We start from the raw sequence: 21,499 nt of genomic DNA, 5'->3' as shown, positions 1-21,499 counted from the left end.
TTGAACACTGCATGCTGACTTCGCTGGACCGTTTCAAGTTTAGATGCTCTTGCTCAAAGTGGATGCCCATTCCAAATGGTTAGACATCCATCGAATACTATCCACCATTTCAAGGGCTACCAGCCACCATTGAGAAATTGTGCCTCTTGTTCAGTACCCATAGCATTCCCGGTGTACTGATTGCGGATGATGGCACCCCTTTCATTAGCGAGGAGTTCTCGCACTCCATGAAGTCAAACAGAGTAAACCACATTCAGACCACTCCACACCACCTCTCTTCAAACAACCTGTGGAGAAGACGGTACAGAAGTCTAAGAGGTGCATGAGAAAACAGGCCATGGGATCCAAAGTTGGCACGGTTCCTATTCAACTACCGTAGCACGCCACACACAAAGACAGGAGTGGGACTGGCAGAGCTGATGATGGCCAAAGTCTGAGGGCCCACCTTAGCCTATTTACAGATATAGAGGAAAGAGTACAAGCTCTTTCACAGTAACGTCATTGCAGTGTTAATGTAAGTCTACTTGTGACACTAATAAAGATTATTATTAGTCTCACATTCACCCTATGTGTGCCAAACTCTTATGACTATACTGAATATATTTTCCTGTACATTTGTCCATAGTTCTTGTAGTCAATAAATACATTAAGTTTTTAAAAATAAATTTACACTACCCAATTTTTTTTGTCCAATTAAGGGGCGATTTAGCATGGCCAATTCACCTACCCTGCACATCTTTGGGTTGTCGGGGTGAAACCCACAAAGACACGGGGAGAATGCACAAACTCCACATGAAGAGTGACCCGGGGCCGGGATTGAACCTGGGTCCTCAACGCCATAGGCAACAGTGCTAACCACTGCGCAAGCTAGCTGTCCCAATAAATACATTAAGTTAACCTTCTTAAGATTACAAAGACTTCAGTAAAACCTACCAAATGGTAATCAACATCCAAAACGGCTATCAGTGACATTGTGATGATTGATACCAATCACAAAGGGTCAATACCTATCACATTATTGAAGTTGCTATTTAAGAAATGCAGGATCCAACTCCAATAAATGTGGTTTTGTTGTTGGGCTTGTTCTGCCCCGAGTCACTGCTTGACTCTAGTTGGTATGAGGTCTCTAATCCAGTTTTCAACCATTAAATTCACTGATTCCTGGTAAGGCTTCAATTAAAGCATCAGGGACAGGATTCTCCAACCCCGCGGCAGAGTGTCCACGCCATCGTAAACGCCGTCGCATTTTACGATGGCATGAATGGGCCGCTCCCACGACTAATTCTGGCCCCTACAGAATTCTGGTCTGTGCCGCTCCAGGTGCAGATCCCGAACTGTGCGCTGCAGGATCCGAGCATGATCAGTTGTGCCAGCGCCAACGAGGACATGCACAGTGGCGCCGGCGCCAATGCGCGCATGCCAGGCCACATCGGAGGCCACCCCCGGGGTTGGACCCAACCATCCCACCCCAAAGGCCGCCACCCGACCCTTACATGCCAAGGTCCCGCCGGCCCAGAGCAGGTTAGAACGGCGCCGGCAGGACTCGGCTCTTTTCTGACGGCTGCTCGGCCCATCCCGGGTCAAGAATCGGCGGGCTGGCCGCGTAGAGCGGCCCGCGACCGCGCCAAGCATGCCGGCGCCAATTGCGCCGATTCTCCGCAGAGCGGAGAATTGCGTGCCAGCATTGAGGCGGCGTGGCCCGTTCGCGGGGATTCTCCAGCCCAGCTCAGGGCTGGGAGAGGGGATTCTCCAGCCCAGCTCAGGGCTGGGAGAATCCCACCCCAGTTCTCCAAACCACATTCCCTTTGAACATAGGTTTAGCAAATTTACTCTCAAATTTGCTTCTTTGAAAGGTGTGGTTACACAGCGCATAGTATCCTCTTGAAAATGGCTGCGTTGAGTTCAAAGATTCCAGGCTCAAGTCACACTCCAGGACATGATTATGGAAGGAGCATTCCCACAACAGGTTGTTAATCAGCCTGCAATATCCTCCAAACACGACACAGATGCAGATACACCATTTAGCTCATTGTGTGACTAGAGTATTAAATTTGTTGGTACAAGAATAATGTTTGCAGCAACTGAAATGTATGGAAACCGATAAATTCGGAGATTTAATTTTGTTCCTTAAGTCTCTCCAACCAAATTGGCTGAAGCCTCCTAACTCTTGAAAGACGTAGCAGGAGATTCAAACCAGTGGTGCCTCACAATGAGCTCTCAGTGCGCCCCAAAGGGTAGATGTTGCCCAGAGCCATATTATGTCTTCAGAGAAAGTGAATGGAAACAACCAACAACATCTCTTGAGCTTCTCCCAGCAGTGAGCTCAGAATAACTGATAATGAATATCACCAATTAGCTAGGGTGAGAAGAATACCTTAAAAAAATGAGATAAAGGGAAATAGAAGATACCTTTTGTACAAAAGAATAATCTTCTTTGGTCTTTTTTTTTCAAAGTCTTCAAAATAACTCTAAAGGAATCTTGATTTTTTTAATTAAAAGTGGCATGAGATACTTATTTGCACAGTATTATTTGACTCCTGGAGCACAAATTCAGGATTTAACTAACTAGATGGATGTGTATGTTTCTGCTCTACAGCTTTCATTAAAGTTGAAGGTTACTCAAGCCTTCAGGAACGGTACTTCCATGCCATTCCAAGTGTCCGTGACCTCAACACAACTTGTGGCCTTCCAAGAAACGATGCTTTTCACATATTTCGGAATCCTGTGACCTCTGACTTTCCTTGGCCAGGTGTACTGATTGGAATGACCATCCCTTCAATCTGGTATTGGTGCACAGATCAGGTACCACCCTCTAGTTAATAAAGGTCACAGTGTGTCATACCTTGGACTTCCCTTCTGCGCTTTCAAAACTAAGCTTGGAGTCCCTATTGCTACTTCTGGCCTTACCTTTTCCACACACATGTGTACAATTAGCTCAGTTTTTAGCAGGGTAGAGAATTCACAATAGATCTTATAATAGGGCAGCACAGTAGCATTGTGGATAGCACAATGGCTTCACAGCTCCAGGGTCCCAGGTTCAATTCCGGCTTGGGTCACTGTCTGTGCGGAGTCTGCACATCCTCCCCGTGTGTGCGTGGGTTTCCTCCTGGTGCTTCGGTTTCCTCCCACAGTCCAAAGATGTGCAGGTTAGGTGGATTGGCCATGATAAATTGCCCTTAGTGTTGGGTGGGGTTACTGGGTTATTGGGATAGGGTGGAGGTGTTCAACTTGGGTAGGGTGCTCTTTCCAAGAGTCGGTGCAGACTCGATGGGCCGAATGGCCTCCTTCTGCACTGTAAATTCTATGATTAATATTATCTCAGCAGCACAAAGTAGCTGGGGGAAGAAATTTGTATCCACTGGACTCAGACCAATTTCTCAGTCATTGGGTGGAATCTTCCATTCCATAAAAGTTAGGAAGTGGAAGCAGAGAGCAGAAATTATTGCATCTTCTGTCAGGGGGTGGGGGGAGGTTGTTGGTGCTGTTGTGGGATGGCTGGTCACTCACGATCATGTGCAGGTCAGCTCATTATATATGCATGGGAGGAGCAAAATGCATCTTGTGCTGGGAGTAGTCAGAAAGTCGCCATCCCTGCCTTTATCTCAGAGGATCAAAGGTCCAGGCACCATACTTAAGGAGGATCCAGACAGCCGTCACTCACTGCAAGCCAGCGGCATTGCTGTAACTATGGTTATCTCACCTTATCTGAAACAGTGATATTGCAGAGCAGACAACGTGTGGTCCGACGGTTCATCGATGCATCATTGCATTCTCCTGCAGGAGAGTGTTATGGGCCAGGGTTCAAAAACCCCAAAGCATATTATGGAGTTCACCTAACCTATAACTTTTTGTTGAATTAGGCTAAGCTGAGTACAAGACCCTTCCCTTCAGGTGTGATTCAATAGTCTTCCTAGATGCTTTAATCAAAATAAGCTTTATTCTCAGAACTTAGTTAACATTTATATAAACACACAGCAAGAATTTGTATCAATTACAAACATAAAGATACCCCACAGCTGCAGTAATCTATGTATAACACTTCATGAATTCACCCGTAACTGTTCCAATTCAAAAACAAAATCCCATAAACCAAAAACCCCTTTTCAAGGACGTGGCCCAGCACTCTGCATTCTCACTTGAATAAGACAGGTTTTTCCTGAGATTCTGACCCCGTATCACCAGCAGGTTTCAGCCCTTCCGGAAAGCAAACTATATCTTAAAAGTCACCACCAAGGTGATTGTTACTGAAACAGATATTTAAAATGAAACTAGAGAGAGAGACAGGCCAAAACACTTCTGTTCTCTGTCTGAGTCCATAGCAGCAAAATGTGAAAGCGAAACCAAAAATAGCTCACAGAGCCAAGGCCCAGCTCCACCCACACAATGACATAACTGAAGCCATGTGATAAGACAAAAACCTTTCTTAAAGGGACACTCCCATGACAAGAGACAGGAGGTCTTGCTTCGCAGTGGTGACAGCAGGAGGTTCATCGGCCTGATCAAAGTGACCTGAACGGAGGTTGAAGCAGAGTTTAGCACCCTTGGAACACACAAGAATATCTGCTTCGAGTGCCAAAAAAGGATGATGGATCTGTTGCATTCTGCCAGGCTAACTGGTACTGTCTACTGACTACAAAGTGACACTTACAAGGGCATCAGGCAGTGTAAGTGTGCGAGTGCAATTGCAGAGGAATGTCAAACAGGGGTTTCGGTTGGAGGACTCTAAATTGGAACAGCTTAAAGGGGGAATTTATGAAAGGTTATACATAGAGTACTCTAGCTGCGTGGGGTATTTATGTTTGTAGTTGATAAAAATTCTTACTGTGTGCCTTCATAAAAATGTTACTAAATTCGTAGAATTAACTTTGTTTTTGATTAAAAGTGCTCAAGGCCTCTGTTGAACAACACCTGAAAGGTAGGCCCTTGTGCTCCTCGTAACTAAAATAAATAAACAGTTGTAGGTCAGTTGAACTCCCCGATATACTTTGGAGTTTTCTAAACCCGACCATAACACTTCTAGTATGAAGTCGATCAACTGCTGCCTAGCTATCCTTTCCTTCCATTCCCTGAGGGTTCTATAAGCTATTTCCCCCCCCGATCACCGCCTTCAGTGCCTCCCAGAACAGGGAGGGTGAGACCTCCCCATTCTGGTTGCAGAATACATATCCATCAATGGCTTGTGCCATTCTTTCACAGAATGCCTTGTCGGCGAAGTAGGCTGTGTCCAGCCTCCATTGGGGATGCTGGGCACGGAGCGCCTCCAACCTCACATCCATGTAGTGTGGAATGTGGTCGGAGACCACTATCGTGGAGTATTCTGTCCTACATTACTCCTGTAAGCACTATTTTCCTGTAAGCACTATTTTCCCTACTATGAAGAAGTCTATGTGTGAATAGGCTCTGTACAAGTGGGAGTAGAAGGAGAACTTCTTCTCCCTCGGATGGTTGAATCGCCACGGTTCTACCCCCCTCCCCCCACCTGCTCCATAAAGGTGTTTACTCTTGTGTCGCTCCTGATATGGTTCCCATTCTAGGCTTGGATCTGTTTGCTTTCAGGCCCTGCACACAGATGGAGTCCCCTCCCCCATGATGAGTCGGTGAGAGTCTCTGTCGAGGATTTCCACCATTGTTTTTTTAATGAACTCTGTGAGTTACCATTTGGAGCATATATATTTACAAGAACCACCGGGGCCTCTCCCAGGATTCCGCTGACCATTATGAATCATCACCCTGGGTCCGTTGCTGTACTCTTCGCTGTGAACGCTACTTTTTTGTTAAATGGTATGGCCACTCTGCTTGCCTTGGGTTGAAGCACACCTGATATATCTGTCCCACCAGCTTTTCCTTACCCTCAGTCGTTCCCTCTCTCTCAGCTGTGTCTCTTGTGGAAGGCTACGTCCATCCTCGGGCTTTTGAGATGTGCAAAGACTCTGGATCTTTTCACCGGCCCGTTGAGACCCCTTATGGTCCAAGTGACTATTCCGAGGCCCAGTCTGCCTTTGGGGGCTTGGCGGAGGCTTCCTCCCTGACCAGCTTTCCGGGCATCACCACTACATACACTGTGAGGTTCCTTCCCTCTGTGCCCTCTGGTAGCCCCATGATCCACAGGTTCTGCATGCGGGACCTGTTTTCTTGGTCATCGGTCTTTTAGTTCCTTCTGGGTCTTGATCAGTGTCGCTACTTCAGCTTTGAGTTAATCAATCTGATCTTCCTGGTCCGTGGCAGCTCTTTCCAGGTCCCGCACCATTGCCTCTTGGGCCTCTAGATTCCACCTCACTTTACTCATTGCCTTCTTTATGTGGGCCATCATGGTCTCTACTGTTGACCCAACTGTCACCAAGAGGTCCTCCTTCACACTTCCCTGTGCCGCTGGAGCTTAAGTTGTGATAAACGCCATCAGCTTTTCCATCATTGACTAAGTTTGCGTTGGCGATTCAGTGGGATCAGCCATGGTTGATTCCAGGCTGCCACACAGGTCTCCCTGTTCAGAGGGTATGGTTTCCCTCTCCCTGCTTTTGCTGCCTTTACAGCTGGATTGCTGGTTCTTCGGCATTTTAGATGATAAAGCAGTAGATGAGGTGTTAGTTTGGGGAATTTTTTGCCCTTTTGGTACCCACTTGGTTGGGTTTGTAAAGTCTAATCTGAAGTTCCTAGATAAGAGCCACCTTTCATATAACCGTTTAGCTCGTGGCCGCCACCGGAAGTGAGATTGATATAATTCTAGCTGATGAAGGTGCCAAGGGATTTGGGGTATTGAGGAAGGTAGTGACCAGTTACAAGAACAGCCCTGATCAAGGTGCATGATAGAGCACTCTAGAGGAGATAAATGGTCTACTCATGCTGTTCTATCCTATGTACCTAGGTCTCTGGGTCCACCTGAAAGTGTTATTTGCACGGCATCCTCTCCATTTGTAGTAGGTGTCAGGTTGACATGAGTACATCCCTGCCAAGACAAAACTTTCAATATGCCATGTCTACAGACTTTGGGGAGCCAAGGGGGAAAAAATAATTTTTCCTTTCAGAAGGACAGGTGCGGGAGGTGTTCGGGAGGCCCGGCGAACCACACCCACATGTTTTGGACATGTCCGGCATTGGAGGGGTTTTGGAAGGGGGTGGCAGGGACTTTGTCCAAGGTGGTCGGTTCCAGGGTGGAAACGGGCTGGGGGCTCGCGATCTTTGGAGTAGCATCGGAGCCGGGAGTGCAGGAGGTGAGAGAGGCCGGTACATTGGCCTTTGCGTCTTTAGTAGCCCGGCGTAGGATTCTCTAACAGTGGAGGGACGCGAAGCCCCCGAGCCCGGAGGCCTGGATTAACGACATGGCCGGGTTCATCAGGCTGGAAAAGATTAAGTTTGCCCTGAGGGGGTCGGTACAAGGGTTCTCCCGGCGGTGGCAGCCGTTTCTCGATTTCCTGGCGGAGAGGTAGAGGGTGGTCAGTCTCAGCAGCAACCTGGGGGGGGGGGGGGGTTCGAGATTTGTTAAGGGGGTTTGTTTTTGCGACGGTGTGTTTGCTATTTTTTTTTCCCATTTGTTCTTGTATTAGTTATTAATTTATTACTTTGTATTGGGGGGATTTCTGTTTCTGTTTAGTTTTACACCGTGTTTACTTTAACTGTTGGGAGAAAATTTGTTGTTGAAAAATTTGAATAAAAATTATTTTTTTTAAAAAAATGCTGTAAAGGATAAGCATCGGTCTAATCTATAATTTAAGAAGGAAACCTCAGTATCATCCTTTCTTGTTTCTGTTTCTCAATAACAATTTTCTCCTGGGTGGATGTTTCTGTGCTGGTGCCTGTACAAGTAAGATTCGTGGTAATGGTGATAACATGTCAGTGGTTTTAGATCTGAAAATGGCAATTACTGAATTGTTTAGCAATGAAATGGTCTTAAATATCAGGCCCAAACTAGAATCTGAAGAAGTGACCTAGTGTTTCGATGAAGTCTACACATCTGAAACATCATAACCTCACTTCACAGATTCTGGTTGAATTTTCAGCCTTAGATTTTAAGGTTTACAGCATTTGCAATATTATGTTCAATAATCCTCTCCTGTGTTAACTTCAGGTCATCGTCCAGAGGTCACTCTCTGCCAAGACACTGCTTCATGCTAAAGGTGGCTCCTTGTTTGCTGCCTACTTGAAAATCTTACCTGTTTTCATAATGGTGCTTCCAGGCATGATAAGCAGAGTACTCTTTACAGGTAGGTGCATGAGAGGTCTACATTATTTTTGGCATTGTCTGAATTTCAGAGTGAAATATTCCTTAAACTCAAAATGGTTGCTTCATCGTGATTCATATTTTAGATGAAGTGGCCTGTGCTGATGCTGATACTTGTCGTAGAATTTGTGGAAATCAAGTTGGTTGCTCAGATATCGCTTACCCGAAGCTGGTAATGGAATTGCTGCCAAGAGGTACAAGAAATCCAATTACATACAATTTATGGCATCCGATCTTTGTGTTATGATCTACACTAACCTCTTCTTTCTCTAGTTACTTGATTACACCCTATCTATTCTTTCTATCTCATGTACTTACTAACTTCGTAAATGCATCTATGACATTCATCTCAACCATTCCACCGAAAAGTTATTTTCACATTCTCACTGTTATCATAGAATTTCATAGAATTTGCAGTGCAGAAGGAGGCCATTCGGCCCATCGAGTCTGCACCGGCTCTTGGAAAGAGCACCCTACCCAAGGTCAACACCTCCACCTTATCCCCATAACCCAGTAACACCACCCAACACTAAGGGCAATTTTGGACACTAAGGGCAATTTATCATGGCCAATCCACCTAACCTGCACATCTTTGGACTGTGGGAGGAAACCGGAGCACCCGGAGGAAACCCACGCACACACGGGGAGGATGTGCAGACTCCACACAGACAGTGAACCAAGCCGGGAATCGAACCTGGGACCCTGGAGCTATGAAGCAATTGTGCTATCCATAAGGCTACCGTGCTGCCCTGTTGTCTGAGTAAAGAATTAATCTGGGACATTTTAAAAAGTAATCATCTGCAAAACTAGTTTATTGTCACCTGTTTCACTTTATCCATCTTATGCACTGTTCCTTCATCAGACCATGTAAGTGGACCTGGCATTTATTGAAGATGTTGGATCCCAACAGGTCTTTCCATTAAAACTGTCATTAGCAAGAGTGCCAGTAAAATCTGCAAGATAATTGGGAATATTCTGACTACCACTAGTCTCTTTAAAGACTTGCTTCATCTAAACCACATGATCTTAATTTTGATGGAACCATCAATTCACTAGACACGTGCTTTAAGATATGAACAGTGATTTTAATCTACTTACAACAGAGCCAGCCTGTTCCGCGTTGAACTCTTGATGAACTGAACGACTGGCTCTGAGCATTGGTATTTATACAGCAGTCCAGGGGGAGGAGTCGTGGGCGGAGCCCTGTATAAACTCCTAAGCATTCCCAGAGCTGCACCCCCTAGTGGTCGGGCAACGCAACTGCGCTTACAAATGCATAGTCTCATGTATATACAATAGTGTGAATTACAGAGTTACATTCACCACAAATGTGTTTGCTCATATACCTCTTATTTCTAATTCCCTCCCAGCTGGCAGTGTTTCAACTGGTCTTTGGGTCTGAAAGGGCAAGTTGCTACAGGAATTATATTAAGGGATTATGTCAGAGGATCTTAGCCCAGGAACTTGAGGAGAACTGACCTTCACATCCTCCCCATGTTCTCTATTTCATTAGTCCACAAGGAAAATGTCACTCCCGCTCTCCTTCTTCCCCATATTGCCGTGATGGATTTGCAGGAATAGAGGGTGACTAGGTGAATGCAATTTACATTGGATTACCAGATAGAGGCAGAGATGGTGTGGTTGGGTTTTGTTTCATAGGAGAAACATGATGGCTTAACCAAAGTGCCTCTTTATCCTGTGAGGGGGATGTTATAGGCTGGTTAGCTTAATTTCTGTAGTGGGGAAAATGCTTAAATCTATCATTAAGGAAGAAATAGTGAGACATCTGGATTGAAATTGTCCCATTGGGCAGAAACAGCATGGGTTCAAGAAAAGCAGGTCATGTTTGAATTATTTGAGGACATTACGACCGCGGTGGACAATAGGGAACCAGTGGATGTGGTGTACCTGGATTTCCAGATGGCATTCGACAAGGTGCCGCACAAAAGGCTGCTGCACAAGAAAAAGGTGAATGGCATTATGGGTAATGTATTAGCATGGATAGAGGATTGGTTAACTGACAGAAAGCAAAGAGTGGGGATAAATGATTGTTTTTCTGGTTGGCAATCAGTGGCTAGTGGTATGCCTCAGGGATCATTGTTGGGTCCGCAGTTGTTTACAATTTACATAGATGATCTGGAGTTGGGGACCAAGTGTAATGTGTCAAAGTTTGCAGATGACACTAAGATGAGTGGTGAAGCCAAGTGTGCAGAGGACACTGAAAGTCTGCAGAGAGACATAGATAGTTTAAGTGTTTAACCGAGTGGGCAAGGGTCTGGAAGATGGAGTATAATATTGGTAAATGTGAGGTCATCTATTTTAGAGGAACAACAGCAAAATTGAATATTATTTAAATTGTAAAAAATTGCAGCATGCTGCCGTGCAGAGGGACCTGGGTGTCCTTGTGCATGAATCGTAAAAAGTTGGTTTGCAGGTGCAGCAAGTAATTAAGAAGGCAAATGGAATTTTGTCCTTCATTGCTACAGGGATGGAATTTAAAAGAACGGAGGTTATGTTGCAGCTGTATAGGATGCTGGTGAAGCCAAACCTCGAGTACAGTTTTGGTCTCCTTACTTGAGAAAGGATGTACTGGCACTGGAGGGTGCGTAGAGCAGATTCACTAGGTTGATTCCGGAGTTGAGAGGATTAGCTTTTGAGAAGAGACTAAGTAGACTGGGTCTATACTCTTTGGAATTTAGAAGAATGAGGGGGGATTTTATAGAAAAAAAATTATGAAGGGAATAGATAGGATAGAAGCAAGGAGGTTGTTTCCACTGCCGAGTGAAACTGTAACTAGGGGGCATTGCCTCAAAATAAGGGGGAGCAGATTTAGGACTGTGTTGAGGAGGAACTTCTTCACCCAAAGGGTTGTAAATCTGTGGAATTCCCTGCCCAGTGAAGCAGTTGAGGCTACCTTGTTGAATGTTTTTAAGGCAAAGATTTCTGAACAGTAAAGGAATTAAGGGTTATGGTGAGCAGGCAGGTAAGTGGAGCTGAGTCCACGAAAAGATCAGCCATGATCTTACTGAATGGTGGAGCAGGCTCGAGGAGCTAGATGGCCTAGTCCTGCTCCTAATTCTTATGTTAGCATTGTGTTCTTGACCTCACATATCTGGCTGAATTTTCACAGAGAATTACCTATGAGTACCATAAAAATGACAGGCGGATCCCAATTCCAGCATTCCTGACCCCATTCCCAGGCTCTCTGATTTTTGGGAGTGCCTTTAAAGGGTGTGGTTCCTGTCAAAAGCTTGCAACCAATACTGCTGACCTGGCAGAGACCTATTTGCAATTTTCATGGCGTTGTGTCAAATTTGTGAAGAGTCATGGTTCACGGCCCCTCAGAGGGGAGTTCAAAAGGTCCACCTCATGCCCTATGCCAGGCTATGCATTACGAATGCTTGATTGAGAGCCCAGACATGCAGGGGCAGAGTGCTATAGCTTAGCATGGGGAGAATGAGGGGTCTTATCTTGGCCAATGAAACTACAAGAGTTGTGATAAAGGAAAGAGCAGCTAGACTACAAGAGGTGTGAGAGGGGAAAGTGCAGTGGGTGTTAAAAAGAGGTGTAAAAGGAAATGGAGAGTACAAGAGTAGAGTGGAGGCCACAGCCAGACCAGCCATGATTTTATTGAATGGTGGAACAGGCTCTAAAGTATGTCCTACTCCTAAGTCTGCATATGGGGCATGACAAGCTATAGGGGCAGGTGGAATGCATAAGGTGGCATGGGGAATGTGTGAGGGGCGACGCTGGAGGGCCTTTCTGTTTTGATTTTATCTGGAACAAAGAAGTAACAGCCATCCTCAGCACCTGGCAGCCCCTGTGGTTGTCTGCGACCTTTTTCCTGGGTTAAAAGGTCTGACCCCAGCCTGAACCCTACCCCCAGCAATGAAAACCTCACTTTTGCAGGTACTTTCTCCTGAGCAAGCGGGCCAATTTTACCAAATCCTTGGTGATGAAAATTCAGTCAGTCATTCTCTGTAACTCAGTCACGACTACAATACAATCTTTAATATAATGCTTGTTTGACCTACTCTGTTTTCCTGCAGGACTGCGAGGCCTAATGATGTCAGTAATGATTGCGGCCCTCATGTCCTCCCTCACTTCAATTTTCAACAGTGCGAGTACATTGTTTACATTGGACGTCTGGCACCACATCAGACCTCACTGCTCCGAGTGGGAGCTCATGATTGTTGGCAGGTGGGAAAATATTCAGCCATCTGTGAAGAAGCTGATTCGATTGAAAGTATAGTTACTGCATGGCCAATAAGCAATATGGGCCCTCTTTAGTTTTTCTGACCAAAGGCTTTTAGAAAAATATAATTTATTCCAAACTCAAAACAACGTAAGGTTACAAAAACCACCCGCAACTACAATAGTTTGTAACATTTTTCCCTTACCAGAGAAGGCAGCAGCGACGTCGCAGGCAGGAGGCAGCATCCCTCTTCCCGGCGACAAACCGAACCTTAATCATGGATAGGAAAAGACACCACCACATGTAAAACCCTCCCTCTGACCCTCTTAGGGCAAACGTGATCGTTTCCAGGCTCATAAATTCATGCAGGTCCTCCACCCAGGCTGCCAACCCCGACGGAGTTGCCGACCACCAGATCAGCAAAACTTTTGCCGAGCAATCAGGGAGGCAAAGGCCACCACATCGGCTCCCTTCCCCTCCTGTAGCCACTGCAGCTCCAAAACCCTAAAAATTGCCACCAAGAGGCACGGCGCTAGTTCAAACCCCACCATCACCCAACAGAGTCTTGAACACCGCTTCCCAAATACCCTCCAGTTTCACACACCCCGTGAACATACGGGCGTGGTTCGCTGGCCCCCACCCACACTTCTCACAAAGATCTACTTCAGGGAGATACTCCCTCATCTGAGTCCGTGTCATGTGTACCCTGTGCATTACCTTGAATTGACCAAGGCTCATCCTCGCACACGGGGAAGTTGAATTGAGCCAACACAATACCTCACTCCTGATCCCCCACTCTAGCCTGGTCCCCAACTCTTCCTCCCACCTGCCCTTAATCCTTTCCACCAACGTCGTCTCTTTCTTTCCCAACCACCCATAAAAATCTCCGATCTTCCCTTTCCCCATTTGTTCGGAGCTAGCAGCTTTTCCAGTAACGTATACTCCTGTAGTTGGGAGACAGTGGGCAGCTCCTTCTGTACATAGTCCCGCACTGGTAGGTACCTGAACTCAGTAACTCAAATTTCTCCTGAAGCTTCGCCAAATCTGCAAATTGTTCCTCTAGAAATAGGTCCCTCATTCACCCTATCCTTGCCATCTTTCATACATCGTTTCCATCCATTCGGGCACAAACCTAGGAGTCCTGCACAGCGGGGTCAGTACTGACATCGCCCCAACCTAAAGTGTTTCTGTTGCTGATTCCAGATCTTTATTGATGACACCTCCACCAGGCTATTAATATGTTTCCCTGAGGCAAACGGGAACGGGGCCGTTACCATAGCCCTTGAACCCTTACAGGAGTCCTCCTCCAACCACACCCATTCCAACAGCCCCTCTGCTCACCAATATCTCACCTTCACCGGACTGGCTGCCCAGTAATACTGCAGCAGATTTGGAAGCGCTAACCTCCCCACTTGCCTCTTCCTCTGCAAAAGGGTCCTACTGATCCTCGGTGTCTTGCCCAAACAAACTCGGAGATCAGCCAATCCACCCTCCAGAAAAATCCCTTGGGGAAAAAATTGGGAGCGATTGGAAGATAAAGAACCTAGGCAACACATTCATCTTTACGGCCTGTACGCTCCCCACCAACGACAACAGTAAGGCGTCCCATCTCTTCAAATCCCCCTTAACCCTCTCCACCAGTCCCGTTAAGTTAATGTCAAAAGGAATTATCTGGGAAATTTGAACTTCTGATGGGCAATTCTGCATAAGTCTCTGAACCACCTACAAACTAGTTCCCTTCTGTAATTCTGTCCCATTATGTCAATGGTCTTGTAAAGGATAATTAAAGGCATCAGTTCTGTAAAGCCATCCCACTAATCTTGTTCTTGCAGTAGGTCTTAACATAATGGAGCCCAAGGGCTTAATTTAACCACTGCGCTGAACCTGGAGCTGATCGGGTGCGGCGGGTGAATAACAGGAAAGGCCAAAATCAAGATTTGCGCCCATTCCTCTGGCCCACTCCCGGTAGAGAGTTCCAGATTTCGCCCAAAAGTGACGGGACTATCATTAACTCTCATTTACATTCATTTCAATCATATTGGCGAGATTGAAGTTGAATGCAGCGACCTCCCGGGAATACCCAATTCCCCAGCGAGAAATCATGCTGGCGTCGTTTAAGTGTTCCTTTTTTAAAACGCGAAGCTGCCGCGCTGGCTTCTGAGGTCTTTTCTGTTTTCCTGCATGCAGCTCAAGTGCACTCTAGGTCGGGGATCATCCCTGAGCCGGGGGGGCTGAGGGGTTTTCCACTTGTGAGGCCTTCAAGCCATCTTTAAATATTGCAGAGAACCATAACAGGGATAACCACAGCTGCAGCCTGTCTATACTACCAAACACTTGCAGGAGAGCCCTGCTGTGGCTTCCATCCTGAAAGTGAATTTCACACCCTTTGACTGTGAGCAGCCTCTAACTTCACAGCTGAAGGCTATTTCAAATTAGGAATTAGCTTTGTTAGTTTTGAGAGAACTTCAAGCTCCTCAACTCTCAAGTGCCTTGTGTGCACACTTGCCATGTTTCAGATGATGATTACTGCATAGCATGTCAAAAAAAACGTTGAAGTCTGAATAGTGTGCCTGAACTCTCTTAAGTGTCAGCACCATAAAGGCAGCTGCCAATGTTCAAACACCAAAGAACAGGGTTTCAGCACTTTGGAACTTCTCACGACCAACGGGTAAGTGTGTGGATCAAGGGAAGGTGCCTGAGTACGGGCTCTCTATTTTTCCCGGCAGAGGTTTGTGGTCTATGGTCTCCTGATGTGGCCAGGAGTAAGTGTGCAGAGCAATGTTTGCTAGCATAACTGGCTCGCTGGATGGTACGCTGAGGGAAGGCGGGACACCAGGTTGGGGGAGGCTTGGGGGATTGGAGGGTCTCAGGATGGAAGCCCTAATGATTGTCAGTCTCTCTCTTCCAATTATTTCCAGATCAAAAAATGTTTGCTTGCGTGGATCCTGCAGAGGTTGCCCTTGCATTGCTGGTGGCAGCCGATGTGGGCAGATGCCGGAGAAGGCAGCAGCGATGTCGCAGGCAGGAGGCAGCATCCCATGTGCAGGGGGCCGCTGCACACACTGAAGACCCAGCCGCCCATCAGGCTGAGCCGGGACCCAGAAGGGGAGCCATCGACAGCCCAAGGCGTACATCATTGGTCATTCAGTGAAACAATGAACACCATGTGCCACAAAAGATTGTCTCAGTAGAGAGACAGTGCGGTACCTGTGCAATGTCCTTGCGGACTTGGCAGCCCGTGGGGAAGGAGGACACCTGCTCCTGGTGGCTGTGAAGGTCATTACAGGGCTCGAGCGGGGACCTGTGTGGAATTTCACAAGCTACAGCCCACAGGTACATCCGGGAGGTGACGGATGCTCTTTTTGCCTGGCCGTCCAACCATATCACATTCAACCTGGATCAGGCCCACCAAGATAACCGGGCTGCAGGATTCTCCACCATTGCCAGGATGCCCTATGTCCAGGGGGCAATCGATGGCACGCCTGTCACCCTGCGAGTGTCCTTTATGAACAGAAAGGGGTTCCACTTCATGAATGTTCAGATCGTGTGTGACCACTGCCTCCGTATCATGCACCTGTGTGCCCTCTGCACAGAGAGCGCGCATGATAACCACAGCCTGCGGTACTCGAAGGTCCCAGGTGTCTTAGAGGAGCACCGCAGGATGACTGGTTGGCTTGTGGGGGACAAGGGATACCTGCTGAGATCAAGGCAGAGATGCAATATAATGAGGCCCACGGGCGATATGCTGGACGAGGAGAAGGGACATGTGGCATCATCTGAGGAAGCGGACCAGGAGGGGCTGGAAGACAAGCCGGAGGAGGAGCTAGAGTTTTGAGGACAGGTGGCGTCAAGGGTCAGCCATCCCAGGAGGACCAGGGAGGCCCATATCGTCTCCACTTTCTCATCGGATGAGGCTCCGTCCCTCAGCTCATTCCCCCCCTCCACCAATTACACCCCATTTCCCTCCTTCCTCCAATCTCCCTTTACTCTCGTTCCCCTGCAATTCCCTCCCCTCTTCTCTCCCATTTACCTCCTCCCCTCCCAAACCCGCCTTCCCATTTCCCTCCTTCCCCCAAAGCCCCTTTACTCTCATTCCCCTGCAATTCCCTCCTTCCCTCCCCTCTTCTCTCCCCATTTACCACCTCCCCTCCCAATCCCCCCCATTTCCCTCCTTCCCCTCAATACCCACTACCATTTCCTCCTTCCCTCATCCCCCATTTCTTTACTTCCCCCAATTCCCATCACCATTTTTCTCCTGCCCCCCCCCCCAATCCCCCATATTTTCCTCCTTCCCCCTTCCTTCCCCCCCATCACACCGCCCCCTCCCCGAGCACCCTAATCCACCTTCAAGGATCTGTGTAATATCACTTCAGGATGATGAATCCGTGTTGGCATTGTCAGCAGTTCACTACACAAGGCAAGAAGATAATGATAATTTACTGTGAGGAAGGATCTGGTGCTCCTCAGCTTCTGCAAAAGTCTGACTGCTGTCTTTTTGCTGACAGCACACTCACACCCATCCTCAGAACGGGGACTGCATTGGGGGCTTTTGATCTTGAGCTACTGTGCCCCAGAAGTCTGACCACTAATGTCGCCCACCAAGGTGTGTCTCTCTGCATTGGTGGAAGGTGGAGGTGATAGTATGATATCAGAATGGTGGTTTCCTCGGAGCTCTTCTTCGAGGTGGTCTCTTGGGTGGTGGACAGGAGAACGACTCCAGATGGCCTGGCCTCATCAGATGGAGATCCTGCAAGACAATAGATATATAGTCAGTGAGAGGGAAGGATCATTTTGTCTGGCATGAACAACTCAGTTGAGACAGGTTATCTGGGTGAAGGGGCAGTGGATCCTCATCTTTGGCGTAGGCCAACCTCGCTGTCGGTGACTGCTCTTTCCTCGGACAATCCCGTGATTTCCAGGGCCTGCTGCTCTTTGGGGGGAGACGACTCGGATCTCTGGCATTCTGCCCTGTCTTGACCATTTCCCATTTATTATGGGCTATCTTTTTCTGCGGGGTCAAAGAGAGGGCAGTGTGAGCAACATGCTTGAAGGGTCAAGGGAATCTCTAGCAGGTTGCATGTGTGGGCACTGCACCTGAACATGAAGGGGTTATGCAGGTGGGTGCTGAGGAACAAGCATGAAGATCAGATGTGTGGAGGGTGTGAGGTGTCAGCCAGTGATGTGTGTGTGTGTGTGTGTGGGGGGGGGGATTTCATGGTGATAGGCGGAACTGATGCCAGGAGAAGTGGTCTTCTTCTGACATTGGACAGCAGTCCTCCTGGTCATATTGCCCAAACTAACAGGCAGCATGCTGACCCTGATGCTGGTCCTCCGACCCTTCAGGGGAACAGGGTGGCCCACCTCTCATCCACAGCATCGAGAAGCCTGACCAGGTTGGCATCGCCAAACCGAGGAGCAGGTCTGCGCGGTGCCATGCTTGTATGTTGACTGGGAGTGAAAGGTGAGGGAGAATTTAAAAGCAGTTCCCTCCTGTTAGCGGCAAGAGGCCGAGGCGCGAGTCAGGCGAATCAGCAAGGGAGCCAATAATGGCAAGAATCCCATGGGGCCTCATTTTAGGCACTAAGTGCCATTGTATACGGGCCGTAATCTTGCCAATGCAACTGTCAAGAAACACCTCGCCAAACGTGCCCAAAATAACACTTTTGAAATTTTTGCGTTAAATTGCGCCCCCAGTCTGGATTCTGGTCATTCCAATGGGTTCATATTGAGATTTCAGGGGACATTCACTCTTCCCAACTCAGATTTCTCGACAAAAAGCCTTTCTTTTAAAGAATTTGTGAAGAAAATACAACGGTTAGAAATTACTGAAGCAGCAAAGCTTCACTGGTATTTTGTTCTGTGCAGTTGCTAAATTTGATTTTCCATTTATTTCAGAGTGTTTGTTCTGGTCCTAGTGGCATTTTCTGTCCTGTGGATTCCTCTGGTACAAATGAGCCAAGGTGGTCAGCTCTTTCAATACATCCAGTCCATCAGCTCCTACTTACAGCCACCTGTTGCAGTGGTCTTCATGGCTGGCTGCTTCTGGAGACGAACTAATGAGATGGTGCCTATTGCTCGAAGATTTATTTTATATTAACTAATGTTAATAGGGTAGCATGGTGGTTAGCATCAATGCTTCACAGCTCCAGGGTCCCAGGTTCGATTCCCGGCTGGGCCACTGTCTGTGTGGAGTCTGCACGTCCTCCCCGTGTGTGCGTGGGTTTCCTCCGGGTGCTCCGGTTTCCTCCCACAGTCCAAAGATGTGCGGGTTAGGTGGATTGGCCATGCTAAATTGCCCATAGTGTAAGGTTAATGGGGGGATTGTTGGGTTACGTGGGTTTAAGTAGGGTGATCATTGCTCGGCACAACACCGAGGGCCGAAGGGCCTGTTCTGTGCTGTACTGTTCTATGTTCTAGTCAGTTTATAACACAAAAGCTGCCTGGGTTCTCCGAGGTTATTTCTATTTGGTGAACCTCTGTTGTTAACAATGCCAAAGGGGTACATCAAATGGAAGCCACTACCAGATTGCCTCACACTACTGTTTTGGATATTCTGCAATGTTCTAGGACCTCTCAACCGAGCAATGGGAAGTCCAAAGAAAAAACACAAAAAACTGTACCGTTAATCAGAAGGCAGAGCAGATCCTATCCTAGCCATTCAATGATCCAATTGCAGCAAGGAAAACAGTGTTCAAATTGTGGAATATTAGTTAGGAAAATTGCATACCTTCCAGGGACTATCAATCAGTGAGGCAATTTGTGATCAGCTCCTTCTTGCAGATCTCTGTCAGATGATAAGAGTTCAGTAGACTCAGACTATTGTTACAGACAGGGAAGAGAGGTCGTCTGTCCATAGGCAGACTGTTTTAATTTTGAAATAGACTGTGGCATGTTTCACCAAACCCTCTATTTGTGAAGTCAATTTTACTCACTTGCAGCAAACTCTCTTTAGGGTTAAATATTGTTTATTCGTACATTAAAACCCAGGGAATAGTTGTTGCAACGATATACACATACAAGATAGGAAAGAAGGGTTTTACAATGAGGAATAACTTAAGAACAAAAAACAACAAAATTAAGAATATTAATTCATATGAATGTCAGAGTCCAGGGTGTCACAGTCCAGTGAGGATTCCTTCATGTAGGAGTCAAGGTTCAGGTGGGTTCAGCTAGCTAAAAGCAGGAGTTGCTGAATTCCTTCAAAGTCAGCAATGACACAGCAAGATGAAGTTAGTATACAGAGCCTTGTTCCGCTATACAGTCGATGGCAGGAATCTTCGAGAGAACCAGGCTTTGAGGAAGTTTAGACTAGAGTCTGGCTTTGTTCTCAGCCTGGAGTTTTGCTTTGGTTTTTGACAGGCTGTCTGTTAACAGCAGACTGCCCTGTGAGTCCAGGAAAGTGACATTAACATTTTTCAAATGCCAGAGGAGTTTAGGTCCTGTGGCATTGCCCAATGATTAGTTAATTTCAGGTTAATAATCTGGCCCAAAGGGCAGCATGGCGGCACAGTGGTTAGCACTGCTATACAAATGAAAGAACCAGCTGTGTGTGTTGGGAGTGAATGAGTTTGAGGGCAGTCTTTGGATTGAGCAGTGAGGGAGCTGGATCTGAACGTATACAGATTACAAGTGAGAACATCTGTCTAAAGCAGGAGAAAATCAGTTCTGTAATCTGCTAGCTGACTCAAAATTCCAATCAGCTACTCATTAGAAAAAAAAGGCTTGCATTTATATTGCATTGTTTATTTTTTAAATAAATTTAGAGTACCCAATTCTTTTTTTTTCCAGATAAGGAGCAATTTAGCGTGGCCAATCCACCTATCCTGCACATCTTTGGGTTGTGGGGGGTGAGACCCACGCAGACACAGAGAGAATGTGCAAACTCCACACTGACAGTAAGCCGGGGCCAGGATTGAACCCGGGTCTTCCATGAGGCAGCAGTGCTAAGCATTGAGCCACTGTGCCGCCCCTATATTGCATCTTTCATGCCCTCAGACTAACCCAAAGTACTTTACATTCAATGGAATACTTTTGAGGTATAGTCACTGTTGTAGTGTAGGAAACAATGGATGGGATTTTCTGGCCTTCACACTAGTGGGACTTTCCGGTCCTGCTGAAGGCAACGCCCTCGGCGGATTTCCTGATAGCAGGACTGACGAGCCACGCAAAATGCCATAGACATCAGCGGGACTGGAAGATCGCACCAAAAGCGAGCCACCTCCGCCACCAGAAAACACGCCACGGTGGTGGTGGGGGTGGGAGGATCTCGCCCATAGTAGCTAATTTGCACACAGCAATGTAATAATGACCAGATAATATGTTTCAGTGATATTCTGAAAATATTGGCCAGGGAATTCTTCTATGGAATCTTTTGGAACAGACAGAGTCTTGGTTTAATATCTCATCTGAAAGATGATAGCACTCCCTCAGTGCTGTACCAAAAGTCTCTGGCATGATCCTCGAAATCCACAATCTTCGGAGCTTGTTATCCACTAAATCACAGTGGATATCCTACTCAAAACTTCTCATATCCGTTGAGATTTCGGATGAACTAAAGAACTAATGTCTGACTTTGTTTATGTGCACAGGGTGCGTTCTGGGGCCTCTTCACAGGGATCCTGGTCGGTTGCATTCGAATGGCTTTGGACTTTATTTATCCAGAGCCTCTGTGTGGCCAGCCTGATAGCCGGCCTCTGGTGACCAAGTACATTCATTACCTGCACTTTTCCATCATCCTTTCTGTCTTTACATTGATCGTTGTGGTGATCACCAGTCTCAGTACAAAACCTCCAGATCCAGAAAAGGTAAGTGATTCAGTTGAAATAAAATATTTGAGCCCAGCTATTGAGACCTTGATCTACTTAATTTAGAACAGTGTAGGCTTAAGAGACCACTGCTGAAAGTCTATTAAACAAATGACTGGATTACATGCCTATTGATAGATCATTCTATTTTGATATATATACAGGAAACATTTATTTAAATTGCACAAGGGAAGTTGAATGTTGGGTAATTCCTCTTTTCTGAGAGAGTAGCGTGTCTCTGGAAAAGGGATAGAAATGTCTAATCATGATGCTTTAGTCAACATG

The 21,499-nt window shown here is 46.8% G+C and overlaps 1 protein-coding gene and 1 long non-coding RNA gene across 4 annotated transcripts in view; one reads left to right on the top strand and one right to left on the bottom strand.

Annotated features, from left to right (window-relative positions):
* The window catches only part of LOC119978119, a 62,532-nt gene that overhangs the window by 26,653 nt on the left and 14,380 nt on the right, over nucleotides 1–21,499 (bottom strand). Inside the window, exons 3-4 of one of the 2 annotated variants that reach the window (XR_005463391.1) lie at nucleotides 9,037–9,168; nucleotides 8,257–8,399 (exon numbers count right to left, since the gene is read on the bottom strand). This is a non-coding gene — a long non-coding RNA (uncharacterized LOC119978119). Of the gene's footprint in view, nucleotides 1–8,256; nucleotides 8,400–9,036; nucleotides 9,169–21,499 lie in introns of those variants that run through there. The other variant, XR_005463392.1, reaches the window with a different exon arrangement.
* The window catches only part of slc5a11 (solute carrier family 5 member 11), a 60,588-nt gene that overhangs the window by 26,585 nt on the left and 12,504 nt on the right, over nucleotides 1–21,499 (top strand). For both annotated transcript variants that reach the window (XM_038819514.1, XM_038819515.1), the window contains exons 9-14: nucleotides 2,597–2,802; nucleotides 8,063–8,198; nucleotides 8,302–8,409; nucleotides 12,265–12,415; nucleotides 18,306–18,474; nucleotides 20,999–21,214. In XM_038819514.1, the coding sequence (XP_038675442.1) occupies nucleotides 2,597–2,802; nucleotides 8,063–8,198; nucleotides 8,302–8,409; nucleotides 12,265–12,415; nucleotides 18,306–18,474; nucleotides 20,999–21,214 (986 nt within the window). The remainder of the gene's footprint in view (nucleotides 1–2,596; nucleotides 2,803–8,062; nucleotides 8,199–8,301; nucleotides 8,410–12,264; nucleotides 12,416–18,305; nucleotides 18,475–20,998; nucleotides 21,215–21,499) is intronic.

The sequence above is a fragment of the Scyliorhinus canicula genome, chromosome 15 (genome assembly GCF_902713615.1).
Source record: "Scyliorhinus canicula chromosome 15, sScyCan1.1, whole genome shotgun sequence".
Lineage (NCBI taxonomy): Eukaryota > Metazoa > Chordata > Chondrichthyes > Carcharhiniformes > Scyliorhinidae > Scyliorhinus > Scyliorhinus canicula.
Note: the sequence above shows the minus strand (reverse complement) of the source record. Positions and strands in the feature narration are given on the sequence as shown.